General features: G+C 44.3%; 1 protein-coding gene across 1 annotated transcript; it reads right to left on the bottom strand.

Annotated features, from left to right (window-relative positions):
* Positions 1-668: 668 nt before the first annotated feature.
* On the bottom strand, positions 669-11,300 carry LOC145505191 (uncharacterized). Its single transcript, XM_081486968.1, has 3 exons — positions 11,275-11,300; positions 10,942-11,232; positions 669-3,320 (listed from the first exon to the last, which is right to left on the bottom strand). The coding sequence occupies exons 1-3, from the start codon at positions 11,298-11,300 to the stop codon at positions 2,648-2,650; spliced, it is 990 nt and encodes a 329-aa protein (XP_081343094.1). The 3' UTR covers positions 669-2,647.
* Between the last annotated feature and the right edge of the window lie 2,664 nt (positions 11,301-13,964).

Raw genomic sequence — 13,964 nt, 5'->3', positions numbered from 1 at the left:
ATATACAATGGGGCAAAGACAGCCTCTTCAATAAATAGTGCTGGGAAAACTGGACAGCTACATGTAAAAGAATGAAATTAGAACACTTGCTAACACCATACACAAAGATAAAACTCAAAATGGATTAAAGACCTAAATATAAGACCAGAAACTATAAAAGTCTTAGAGGAAAACATAGGCAGAACACTTGATGACATAAATCAAAGCAAGATCCTCTATGAAACACCTCCTAGTGTAATGGAAATTAAAAAAAAGTAAACAAGTGGGACCTGATTAAACTTAAAAGCATTTACACAACAAAGGAAACTATAAGCAAGGTGAAAAGACAATCCTCAGAATGGGAGAAAATAATAGCAAATGAAACAACTGACAAAGGATTAATTTCCAAAACATACAAGCAGCTCATACAACTCAATACCAGAAAAACAACCCAATCAAAAAGTCGAAAAAAGACCGAAAGAGACATTTCTCCAAAGAATGTATTACAGATGGCTAACAAGCACATGAGAAGATGTTCAACACGGCTCATCATTAAAGAATTGCAAATCAAAACTACAATGACCTATCACCTCACACTGGTCAGAATGGCTCTCATTAAAAAGTCTACAAACAATAAATGCTAGAGAGGATGTGGGAAAAAGGGAACTCTCTTGCACTGATGGTGGGAATGTCCATTGATACAGCCAGTATGGAAGACAGTATTGAGATGCCTTAAAAAACTAGGAATGAAACCACCATATTGACCCAGCAATCCCATGCCTAGGCATATACCCTGAGGAAACCAAAACTGAAAGAGACACATGTATCCCATCGTTCACTGCAACACTATTTACAATAGCTAGAAAATGGAAGCAACCTAGATGTCCATCGACAGAAGAATGGATAAAGAAGTTGTGGTACACAGACACAATGGAATATTACTCAGCCATAACAAGGAACACATTTGAGTCAGTTCTAATGAGGTGGATGAACCAAGAACCTATTATACGGAGTGAAGTGAGTCAGAAAGAAAAAGATAAATACTGTACTCTAACGCATATGTATGGAATCTAGAAAAATGGTACTGAAGAATTTATTTACAGGGAAGCTATGGAGAAAAAGACATAGAGAATAAAATTATGGACATGGGGAGAGGGTAGGAGAGTGTGAGATGTATGGAAAGGGTAACATGGAAACTTACATTACCATATATAAAATAGATAGCTAAAGGAAATTTGCTGTATGGCTCAGGAAACTCAAACAGGGGCTCTGTATCAACCTAGAGGGGTGTGATGGGGAGGGAGTTTCAAAAGAGAGGGAATACATGTATACCTATGGCTGATTCAGGTTGAGGTCTGACAGAAAACAGCAAAATTCTGTAAAGCAATTATCCTTCAACAACAACAAAAAAAGAATAGCAATGCCAAAGAACGTTAAAACTACCACACAATTACACTCATTCCACATGTTAGCCAGGTAATGCTCAAAACCCTTTAAGCTAGACTTCAACAATATGTGACCTGACAACTTCCAGATGTACAAGCTGGATTTAGAAAAGTCACAGTAACCAGAGATCAAAATGTCAACATCTGCTGTATCATAGAAAAAGCAAGAGAATTCCAGAAATAAAACATCTACTTCTGCTTCATTGACTATGCTAAAGCCTTTGACTGTGTGGATCACAACAAACTGCTGAAAATTGTGCGAGATGTGAATACTGGACCACCTTATCTGCCTCCTGAGAAATCTGTATGCAGGTCAAGAAGCATACAGATTAGAAGTGTGCATGGAACAACACACTGGTTACAAACTGGGAAAGGAGTACATCAAGGCTGTATACTGTCACCCTGCTTATGTAATTTCTATGCAGAGTACATCATGCAAAATGCTGGACTGGATGAAGCACAATCAGGAATCAAGACTGCTGAGAGAAATGTCAATAACCTCAGACGTGCAGATGACACTGAAATGGGAAATTTGAATTAAGTACTGTGGAGACAAAGAATGGAATCCACGAACAGGTGAACACCCACAGTAGCAAGCAAATAGGATTTATTAAAGAGGAGGAAAGTACAAAGCTATCAGCATAGAAACTGAGAGGGTGCAAAGAATCCTCCTAGTGGGACTTACAGCAGTTTTTATATCCTTCCTTAAATCACATAATTTCTAACAAATCAATTTAAAAGTCAAGATACTAAACATCTTTATGGCTTGCCTTGATCCTTTGGACTGGTTGCAAATTGGGAAAGGAGTATGTAAAAGCTATATGTTGTCACCCTGCTTATTTAACTTATATGCAGAGTATATAATGTGAAATGCCAGACTGGATGAAGCACAAGCTGCAATCAAGATTGCTGGGAGAAATATCAATAACCTCAGATATGCAGATGACGCCACCCTAATGGCAGAAACCAAAGAAGAACTGAAGAGCCTCTTGATGAAAGTGAAAGAGGAGAGTGAAAAAGCTGGCTTAAAACTCGACATTCAAAAAACGAAGATCATGGTATCTGGTCCCATCACTTCATTGCAAATAGATGGGGAAAAAATGGAAATCGTGACAGAGTTTATTTTCCTGGGCTCCAAAATCACTGCAGATGGTGACTGCAGCCATGAAATTAAAAGACGCTTGCTCCTTTGAAGAAAAGCTATGATCAACCTAAACAGCATATTAAAAAGCAGACATTACTTTGCCAACAAAGGTCTTAGTCAAAGTTATGGCTTCTTGAGTAGTCATATAGGATATGTGAGATGGATATGAGTGACAAAAAGTTGATGCTTTTGAACTGTGGTGTTGGAGAAGACTCTTGAGAGTCCCTTGAACTCCAAGGAGATCAAACCAGTCTGTCCTAAAGGAAATCAGTCCTGGATATTCATTGGAAAGATTGATGCTGAGGCTGAAACTCCAATACTTTGGAAACCTGATGGGAAGAACGGACTCATTGGAAAAGATCCTGATGCTGGGAAAGATTGAAGGCAGGAGGAGAAGGGAATGACAGAGGATGAGATGGTTGGATGGCATCACCAACTCAATGGCCATGAGTTTGAGCATGCTCTGGGAGTTGGTGATGGACAGGGAAGCCTGGCATGCTACAGCCCATGGGGTCACAAAGTCAGACAGGACTGAGGACTGAGCTGAACTTGATCCTGAGATTAAGTCACCACCCTTTGCATGCCCTTGGCCACTTTCTCTTACCTTGGACGTGGGGTATCTCTTCACGGCTGCTCCAGCAAAGCACAGCCACTGTTCCTGACGTTGGATGTGGGGTATCTCCTCCCAGCCACCGTTACTGACCTTGGACGTGGGGTATCTCCTCTCAGCTGCTCGCTGCTCCAGCGCTGCGCTGCCACACAAGGTAAGAGAAACTCCAGTAAGACGATAGGTGCTGAGAGAGGGCATCAGAGGGCAGACAGACTGTAACCACAGTCACAGAAAACTAACCAATCTAATCACATGGACCACAGCCTTGTCTAACTCAATGAAACTAGCCATGCTGTGTAAGGCCACCCAAGACAGAAGGGTCACGGTGGAGAGTTCTGACAAAATGTGGTCCACTGGAGAAGGGAATGGCAAATCACTTCAGTATTCTTGCCTTGAGAACCCCAAGAACAGGATGAAAACGCAAAAAGATAGGACACTGAAAGATGAACTCCTTAGGTCGGCAGGTGCCCAATACGCTACTGGAGATCAGTAGGGAAATAAATCCAGAAAGAATGAAGAGATGGAGCCAAAATAAAAACAACACACAGTTGTGGATGTGACTGGGGCTAGAAGTAAGGTCCGATGCTGTAAAGAGCAATATTACATAGGAACCTGGAATGTTAGGTCCATGAATCAAGGCAAATTGGAAGTGGTCAAACAGGAGATGGCAAGAGTGAACATCGATGTTTTAGGAATCAGTGAATTAAAATGGACTGGAATGGGTGAATTTAACTCAGATGACCACTGTATCTACTACTGTGGCCCAGAATCCCTTCAACGAAATGGAGTAGCCATCACAGTCAACAAGAGAGTCCAAAATGCAGTACTTGAATGCAATCTCAAAAACAAAGAATGGTGTCTGTTCGTTTCCAAGGCAAACCATTCAATATCACAGTAATCCAAGTCTATGCCCTGACCAGCAATGCTGAAGAAGCTGAAGTTGAACAATTCTATGAAGACCTACAAGACCTTATAGAACTGATACCCAAATACGATGCCTTTTTCATTATAGGAGACTGGAATGCAAAAGTAATAAGTCAAGAAACACCTGGAGTAATAGGCAAATTTAGCCTTAGAGTACAGAATGCAGCAGGGCAAAGGCTAATAGAATTTTGCAAAGAGAATGAACTAGTCATAGCAAAGATCCTCTTCAAACAACACAAGAGAAGACTCTACCTATGGATGTCACCAGATGGCCAACACTAAAATCAGATTGATTATATTCTTTGCAGCCAAAGATGGAGAAGTTCTATACAGTCATCAAAAACAAGACCAGGAGCTGACTGTGGCTCAGATCATGAACTTCTTATTGCCAAATTCAGACAGAAATTGAACAAAGTAGGAAAATCCACTAAACCATTCTCATATGACCTAAATCAAATCCCTTACCACTATACAGTGGAAGTGAGAAATAGATTTAAGGGACTAGATCTGATTGAGTGTCTGATGAACTATGGGCGGAGGTTCGGGACATTGTACAGGAGACAGGGATCAAGACCATCCCCAAGAAAAAGAAATGCAAAAAAAGTAAAATGGCTGTCTGAGGAGGCCTTACAAGTAGCTGTGAAAAGAAGAGAAGTGAAAGGCAAAGGAGAAAAGGAAAGATATACCCATTTGAATGCAGACTTCCAAGGAATAACAAGGAGAGATAAGAAAGCCTTCCTCAGTGATCAGTGCAAATAGAGGAAAACAATAGAATGGGAAAGACTAGAGCTCTCTTCAAGAAAATTAGAGATACCAAGGGAACATTTCATGCAAAGATGGGAGAATAAAGGACAGAAATGGTATGGAACTAACAGAAGCAGAAGATATTAAAAAGAGGTGGCAAGAATACACAGAACTGTACAAAAAAGATCTTCACAACCCAGACAATCACGATGGTGTGATCACTCACCTAGAGCCAGACATCCGGGAATGAGAAGTCAAGTGGGCCTTAGGAAGCATCACTACGACAAAACTAGTGGAGGTGATGGAATTCCAATTGAGCTATTTCAAATCCTAAAAGACAATGCTGTGAACATGCTGCACTCAATATGCCGGCAAATTTGGAAAGTTCAGCAGTGGCCATAGGACTGGAAAAGGTCAGTTTTCATTACAATTCCAAAGAAAGGCAATGCCAAAGAATGTTCAAACTACCTCACAATTGCATTCATCTAAGATGCTAGCAAAGTAATGCTTGAAATTCTCCAAGCCAGGCTTCAGCAATACGTGAACTGTGAACTTCCAGATGTTCAAGCTGGTTTTAGAAAAGGCAGAGGAACCAGAGATCAAACTGCCAACATCTGCTGGATCATCGAAAAAGCAAGAGAGTTCCAGAAAATCATCTATTTATGCTTTATTGAGTATGTCAAAGCCTTTGACTGTGTGGATCACAATAAACTGCGGAAAATTCTGAAAGAGATGGGAATACCAGACCACCTGACCTGCCTCCTGAGAAACCTGTATGCAAATCAGGAAGCAACAGTTAGAACTGGACATGGAACAACAGATTGTTTCTAAATAGGAATTGGTATACGTCAAGGCTGTATATTGTCACCCTGCTTATTTAACTTCTATGCAGAGTACATCAGGAGAAACGCTAGACTGGATGGAGCTCAAGCTGGAATCAAGACTGACGGGAGAAATATCAATAACCTCATATATGCAGATGACACCACCCTTATAGCAGAAAGTGAAGAACTAAAGAGCCTCTAGATGAAAGTGAAAGAGGAGAGTGAAAAAGCTGGCTTAAAGCTCAACATTCAGAAAACTAAGATCATGGCATCTGGTCCCATCACTTCATGGAAAATAGATGGGGTAACAGTGGAAATATTGACAGAGCTTATTTTGGGGGTCTCCAAAATCACTGCAATGGTGACTGCAGCCATGAAATTAAAAGATGCTTACTCCTTAGAAGGAAGGTTATGACCAACCTAGATAGCATATTAAAAAGCAGGATGCCAACAAAGGTGCATCTAGTAAAGGCTATGGTTTTTCCAGTAGTCATGTATGCATGTGAGAGTTGGACTATAAAGGTAGCTGAGCACTGAAGAATTGATGCTTTTGAACTGTGGTGTTAGAGAAGACTCTTGAGAGTACCTTGGGCTGCAATGAGATCAAACCAGTCCATCCTAAAGGAGATCAGTCCTGGATGTTCACTGCAAGGGCTGATGTTGAAGCTGAAACTCCACTTCTTTGGCCCCCTGATGGGAAAAGCTGACTCATTTGAAAAGACCTTGACGTTGGTAAAGATTGAGGACAGGAGGAGAAGGGGACGATAGAGGATGAGATGATTGGATGGCATCACCGACTCAATGGACATGAGTTTGAGTAAACTCCAAGATTTGGTGATGGACAGGGAGGCCTGACATGCTGTGGTCCGTGGGGTTGCAAAGAGTCGGACGTGACTGAGTGACTGAACTGGACTGGTCATTTTACCATGGATCAGATGAAAGGGCTTAAAATTAATGATCACCAGTTGTTTTTCCCTCAAGTATATGGAACAGAATTAATTACTGTCCTTCCCTGGATCTTAGTGGTGATAATTTATCAGACTAAAGAGACATTCCAGGAATTCATGACAATGGAATGGGACCTTTACTGAAAACAAGATTGAGGTCTCAGAGTTCTACACTGACTGCATAGTAATTTCTACCTCAATATTCCCCTTTAGAGATAGAGACTCCAACTACCATTATGGGGAAGGGGGTGATGACTGATACGGCTTCTTCGATTTGTGTAGGTGCGTTGATAAGTAATGCCAGTTAGGTCTCCACCAGTGGAATGATCTACTGGACCTGGTATGTCATCTTAGGCTCCATTTCCACAATCATTTGAAATTTAATAGCTTTGATGGGAGACATTACAAAGTGAGAGAGTTAGAACAAAAGGGCCAAAAAGCAGTAAGAGAAAAACTAGGCTTCCAATCAGGACCAGGGGTTTCCACCAGGTGGAATTTGATATCCAGTACCATAGGGTGATCCCAGAAGAAGTGAAATCAGTCATCATCTGGACTCGACTTTTCACATCCTGGCCTCTTCTTGAATAGTCCTTTAGGTCCTTCTAAGGTGGTATATTGATAGCCTGAACACCAAGAATTTTCCTGTGAATTTTCCTCTGGGAGTGTTGGTTCCTCCTCATGATTTTTCTCCACGAGAATTTCAAGCTTTTAACTTGAATGTGTGATGAATCCAGGCATCAATACATGAAACATTAACAGCACTGGGTGAAGAGAGAATAATAGAATATGGTCAGTCTCATGTGGGAGTTAAGGTGGGACTACTGTCAGGAATAGCCTTTACTAATACCAGGTCCCCAGAATTATTTAAGGACTTTTTTTTTTTTTTGGTTGTGAGATCCCATTTTCTAGGGATTATGACTGTTTTTGAAAAGAAGCTAAGTTAGTGACATATTTTGATAGTTCACTGTTTGGTCTAGAAGTAAATCATTTATGAGAAATGGCCTCCCATATAACATTTCAAAAGGACTAAGTCCTAATGACTGTGGAGTATTTCTTATTCACACTAGAGCTAAAGGAAGTGATGAAGTCCAGGAAAGGTGAGTATCTTGGGAAAGTTTTTGTAAATGTCTCTTAATCATATCATTAGCTTTTTCTACCTTCCCAGAGGACTGAGGTCTCCAGGCACAATGTAAATGAAACTCAATTCCTAGGGCCTGGGAGATGCCCGGTGTTACTTTAGCCTTAAAGGCAGGGCCATTGTCACTTTGAATTCCACACAGCAGGCCAAAGCGAAGAATGATCTCATTACTCAAGTTTTAACAACTTCTTTTGCTTGTTCTGTTCTACAAAGAAAAGCCTCTATCCACCCATTGAAGGTTTCAACCAAAACCGGTAGGTATTGATGTCCCTTGGCTTTTGGCATATGAGTGAAGTCTATCTGCAGTCCTCTCCAGCACATCTCCCTGTATGGTGTAAACCTGGAAGAGCTGACTGGTTTTTATGGTGATTATTCTTTTGACAGACTTCACATCTTTTAACATTCTTGCTTATAGTTTTCACTAATCCTTTGCCCTTGAAAATACTCTTAGCAAGTTGGTAAGTATTTTCAATTCCCAAATGTAGAGTTTTAAGAATTTTCCATTTGGCACTAGAGGTCAGTACAAGTTTTTCATCTTCTGTTTGCAGCCATCCAGAGGGGAGTAGAGTACCTCCACGAGAGAGTGTTGAAGTTCCTCTGGAGAATACTGGGGTTTTATGTCAGTGGGGATCTTATCCCAGAGGAGGGGAGCCTGAGTATTAAAAGACTGGACGACTGCCTTTTTCACTTATTGGTAGGCTCTCCTATTTCTTTCTGTGATGTCAGAATCATCCCTTTGATGGCCCTGGCAGGGTATTATTGCCACATCTTTGGGCAGTTTAATTGCATCTAAGAGACAGATAATTTCTTGGTAGTATTTAATGAGACTGCCATTTGAGGTTTTCAATTTCTTTCCTTCCAGATAGCAGGGGGAGCATGAAGGACTAAGTAAGCATATTTACAGTCAGTATAGATGTTCACTCTCTTGTCAGTCCCCAGCTCTAAGGCTCTGGTTAAAGCCATCAATTCAGCTAATTGAGTGCTAGTTCCAGGAGATAGGGGATTAGTTTCTAAAGTTTCAGATAACATGACTATTGTCATCTCTGTTACAAAAAGATTAAATTGCTCTCCAGTAGGCAGGCTGAGAGCAGGAGCCTGAAGAAGAGCCTGTGGTAAAGTCTTACACCATTTAGTTTTCCAGGTTCCCATTGTAATATCTTTTGTCCTGACTCTTGAGTCTCTTTTAGTAACTTAGATAAAGGTCAAGCCAGCTCTCCATATCTGGGAATCCAAACCCAACAGTAGCCAGCTATGTGCAGGAAACCACAAAGCTGTCTAAGAGTTATTAGGGAGAGAAAGTTATAAAACGGGTTCCATTCTTGCACTCTTTTCCCAGGGCTTGAAATCCATGGGAGAGTCTGATTCCTAAATATTTGACTTGTTGGCACATTTGAGCTTTGGATTTTGATATCTGGTAGCCACACCGAGTTACATAATTAAGAAGGTCACAGGTAGTTTGGTTACATTTTGTTCTCCATGCCAGCACAATGGAGAATATCATCTACATATTGACTGACTTTTATGGATTCAGTTGCCCAAAACGCAGCTAGGTCTTTGGCTAAAGCCTGCCTGAACAAGTGAGGGATATATCTAAATCCTTGAGGGAACATGGTCCAAGTTAATTGAGTAGAGGATTCAGATGGATCCTCAAAAGCAAACAAAAATTGTAAGCTTTGGGATAAGAGTATGCCAAAAAAAAGGTATCCTTCAAATCTAAAATGGTAAAATTAGTGGCTGTTCCTGGGATTTGGGAGAGTAGAATATAGGGATTAGGCACCACAAGATGGAATGGAATTACAGCTTCATTAATGAGGTGGCGGTCCTGAACTAGACACCACTCCCCATTCAGTTCAGATGAATTCAGTTCAGTCACTCAGTCGTGTCCAACTATTTGTGTTCCCATGGACTACAGCACACCAGGCCTCCCTGACCGTCGCCAGCTCCCAGAGTTTACTCAAACTCACGTCCACTGAGATGGTAATGTCATACAACCATCTCATCCTCTGTCATTCCCTTCTCCTCCTGCCTTCAATCTTTCCCAGAATCAAGGTCTTTTCCAATGAGTCAGTACTTCCCATCAGATGGCCAAAGTATTGGAGTTTCAGCATCAATCCTTTCAATGAATATTCAGGACTGATTTCCTTTAGGATGGACTGGTTGGATCTCCTTGCAGTCCAAAGGACTCTCAAGAGTCTTCTCCAACACCACAGTTCAAAAGCATCAATTCTTCAGCGCTCAGCTTTCTTTATAGTCCAACTCTCACATGACTACTGGAAAAACCATAGCTTTGACTAGATGGACCTTTGTTGGCAAAGTAATGTCTCTGCTTTTTAATATGCTGTCTAGGTTTGTCATAACTTTTCTTCCAAAGACCAAGCATCTTTTAATTTCATGGTTGCAGTCACCATCTGCAGTGATTTTGGAGCTCAAAAAAATAGTCTGCCACTGCTTCCACTGTTTTCCCCATCTATTTGCCATGAGGTGATGGGACCAGATGCTATGACCTTAGTTTTCCGAATGTTGAGTTTTAGGCAAACCTTTTCACTCTCCTCTTTCACTTTCATCAAGAGGCTCTTTCGTTCTTCTTCGCTTTCTGAATAGGTGTATTAGAAGGGCTGTCACATTCAATTAAGAAAGTTATTAGGATTTTTAAAGTTGTATGTACTGGTTGAGCTGAGATGGCTCCTCCTATCTTTCCTCTGGTTACCCAGAATTCAGGGTTAACTTCTACTTCTGTCAGAGGTTAGCATAAGTTTTTTCCATATGAATTGAAGCCTGCATTTTAGACAGAATATCTCTTCCTAGGTTGGGGGTTTTGTAGCAGATGGAAGAATGAGATGGGTGGAGGGGCCCCTCTGCTACATGAGGTGGGGCTGTGGCACTCTGGCCTGGCGGCAGAGCTGGGTCGTGGGAGACTCTGGGGGTGGCCGGGGCTGGCCGGCATCCCAGGCATCGCGGGACCACCCTCGTGTGTGTGGTGGTGGGACCCTGCACTCGTTTTCCTGGAGGCCGGCCGTGACTCGGTCTTTCTGAACACCGGACAGCACGCGAACCTGTCCCCTGGCCCTCCCTGTGCGTGCTTGTTGCCCTTCCCTGTCACTGCCGGCTTTCCCCCTCTCCTGGCCCGCCCTACACAGGTGACCGCTCAGCGCCCCCTTCCTCTGTCTAGGACCTAACAGGCCTCACCTCACGTGGGTGTCGTTCCCTGGCCTTTGTGGCTGGTGGCGTCCCCGGGCAGAGACGTGCACTCGGTCCCCGAGGTGGGGAAGCTGGGCACGGCAGATTGCACGTGATGGCCATGGAGGCCTCGGTACACGGGAGAGCGTTCTCCCGGGCCAGTTGTTGTGGTTCTGGGTGTTGGCAGTGGTGGGACCCCATAGGGGCCAGGAAGGGCGGTAGACGTCCTGGGTGCCAGGGGACTGCTCCTGTGCTGGGGGCTTCTGGCGGTGAGATCCCGTGGCATGACCCGGAAGCTGACTGGCGTCCGGGTCATTTTGTATGGCTTCCAGGCCCTCCTACCTGGCCGCACTGCTTCGGTGCCTCATCTGTCCTGTCTGCAGATCCGCGGGGCTGCGCCCTGGTGCGTCTCACTTCCCCGCGCGCCTTGGCCCTGCTCCTTTGCCCTTTGCCGACATTGTCTCTTGTCTCCTGCTGGACCAGGAGGAGCGCCTGTGCCCCCAGCGCGCCCCTGCTGCGGTGGGCTCGCTGCGTGAGGGTCCCTGCTGGCTGCCATGCCTGGACCGCCTGCCTTCCGGGGGGGTGAGACCGAGGGTGCCACAGCCGTCCCCGATGTGCCCGGCTGGTGCCCTTGGCCCCGCTTCTGGGCCGTCCGGGCCCTCGACGAGGGTCTCCCCATCAGAACTTCGGGACAGCACACTGCGTCCCTTGTGGACGGAGCGTGGGGGATCGTTCGGCCTCACCGCGGGCGGATCCAGTCGGCCGGCCCGGGGCGATCGCCCTCCCCCTTCCTCACCTCGTGGAGTTTCGCTGCTAGCCCCCTTCACCCCACGCCCAGCACTCCAGGCACCCTGTGCTCACGTGGGATTCCCAGGTGGCGCAGTAGTAAAGAATCAGCCTGCTAACGCAGGCAGACGCAAAAGATGCAAGTTCGGTCCCTGAGTCTAGGAGATCCCCTGGAGGAGGAAATGGCAACACCCTCCTGTACTCTTGCTTGGAAAATCCCTTGGACAGAGGAGCCTGAAGTCCCTGGGGTCGTAGAGTCAGAGAGGCGGGCACGACTGAGCACATCCACATATGCACATAAAAAAAAAAGACTAGAATCTCAGTTGCAACTCAACTGTTGTGTAAAGCATTTTGTAATTGGCTTTCCAGAAATGCCACGTTTAGTAGCTGATTAGCAGAAGAAGGACCCAGATTACACAGGAGGGTTGAGAAAGCGGCTCGTGTATCCAGTAGGAATTGAACAGGATGGCCTCCTCCAGTTAGTGTCACTTGAGGCTCCTGTGTGGTGATGAGGGCAGGAGTCAAAGTGGGAAGCCCTGGGCCCCGTCAATCTTGATCTTGGGTTTCTGACCCCTGTAACCTACGTCCCTGAGGATGTTCCTCTTCCAGTGATCTCCCTTGCAAGTGGGGCAAGGCCTTGGTGGTGGCCTCTGCTTGCCTTGGGGGCATTGTTCCTTAAAGTGTCCGTCCTTGCCACAACAGAAACAGACTCCGGGTCTTTGCTTGTGTTCTCCCACTTTTGTAGCCCTAAAGTTAACTCGCTGTAGGGCCATAATGAGAGCTTCGGCCTTTCTCTTATCTCTATTCTCTTATCTCTATTCTCTTTTTCTTTAGGTTCATACTGATTTCTATTTAAGAATACTGACGTGGCAGCTCTTAACCAGTGTAGGGTAAGGGAGTTAGAGGAGGCGAGGTTCGGAAAAAGAAGGAGAAAGGCACTTTACGAAACAGATTCACCTTTAATGAGGCGGGAAGGGGCAGCAGTCAGATTAGTGAGCTGCTGCACTAACCCAAGAAAAAAGTAAGTATATATAGGCATGTATGTGGACATCCGCTGGTAAGGGGGCCTATTCTTCTCCATAGTTGTTTGGAGTGAGTGAAGTTGCTCAGTCGTGTCGAACTCTTTGGGACCCCATGGACTGTAGCCCTACCAGGCCCCTCCGTCCGTGGGATTTTCCAGGCAAGGGGGTGGGATGCCATTTCCTTCTCCAGGAGATACTCCTGATGCAGGGATTGAACCCAAGTCTCCTGCATTGCAGACAGACGCTTTACTGTCTGAGCCACAGGGAAGCCAGGGAAGTGTTTGAAGTAGTAATCTCTTAAATGGCTGGGGCAAGGTATTCTGGAGACCAGCTGGGACCACCTGGGAGCTGGGCGTGATCAACCTTAATGTCCATTTTTTTTCTTCGGGTCAGAGTTCTTTATTTTGCATAGAATGGTGGGGAGGACCTAGAGGGGAGTTTTAACTCCAGGCTATTTTGAGCAGTATTACTGTCCTTCAAGGAGGCCTCTAAATCTATGTGGGGGCCAAAGGCCAGTGTTTGGAATTTCCTCTGAATATCTGGAGCCAACTGAGTAATAAATTTGTCTTTAAAAATAAATTTAGGGCATCTGGGTCGAAATTAGTGTGCTTTCTCTGTGCCTCCCTGAGCCTTTCCAGAAAAGCTGTGTGGATTTCCTCCTTTTCCTGAGTCACTCCAGATAGTTTGGAGGAGTCTAAGGGCTTAGCTAGTGATTTTTTTAAGCCTTCCTTAATGCAAGTGATAAAGTGAACTCTCTTGAAGTCATCACTGTCTTTGTCATGTGCCCAGTTAGGATCTGCTGTGGGCACTGCCTGGAGCCCAGCAGGTAACCAGGCTGATTCACTCTCAGGTCTCCCCTGCATGCTAGTAGCATACCATTCATCTCCCCATCCCTGGGCATTTGTAATTACTACTTCTTTCATTGTCAGTAAGGGTACTAGTCAGGGTTAGCATAATATCTTTCCATGCCATTTCAAAGATTGGTTTAGACCCTGGAAAACACTTATATAATTGTCAGGATCTTCAGTAAATCTTCCTAGGTCTGATTTAATTTGCCTTAAATTTCAGAGGGGGAAAGGAACATGGACTCCTGTGGCTCCCAAGTCCCCTTTAGGAACTTCTTAGAATGGAAGGAGGGGGGAAGGATATAGCCTAGACATCACCAGTGTTGGGTTAGGAGCCACTGGGGAAGGAGCTGCTGCTGGTGCCCAAGGCATTACCAGA

Source organism: Giraffa tippelskirchi, chromosome 5 (genome assembly GCF_054371585.1).
Source record: "Giraffa tippelskirchi isolate mGirTip1 chromosome 5, T2T-mGirTip1v1.2.pri, whole genome shotgun sequence".
NCBI lineage: Eukaryota > Metazoa > Chordata > Mammalia > Artiodactyla > Giraffidae > Giraffa > Giraffa tippelskirchi.
Note: the sequence above shows the minus strand (reverse complement) of the source record. Positions and strands in the feature narration are given on the sequence as shown.

Coding starts and splice junctions, on each gene's coding strand:
- LOC145505191 (XM_081486968.1), bottom strand. CDS start 11,300: ATGAGGCACCGAAGCAGTGCGGCCAG. Junction 11,233..11,274: donor CACCGAAGCAGTGCGGCCAG/GTAGGAGGGCCT, acceptor CCCGGACGCCAG/TCAGCTTCCGGGTCATGCCA. Junction 3,321..10,941: donor GGGAACGACACCCACGTGAG/GTGAGGCCTGTT, acceptor CTTGTGTGGCAG/CGCAGCGCTGGAGCAGCGAG.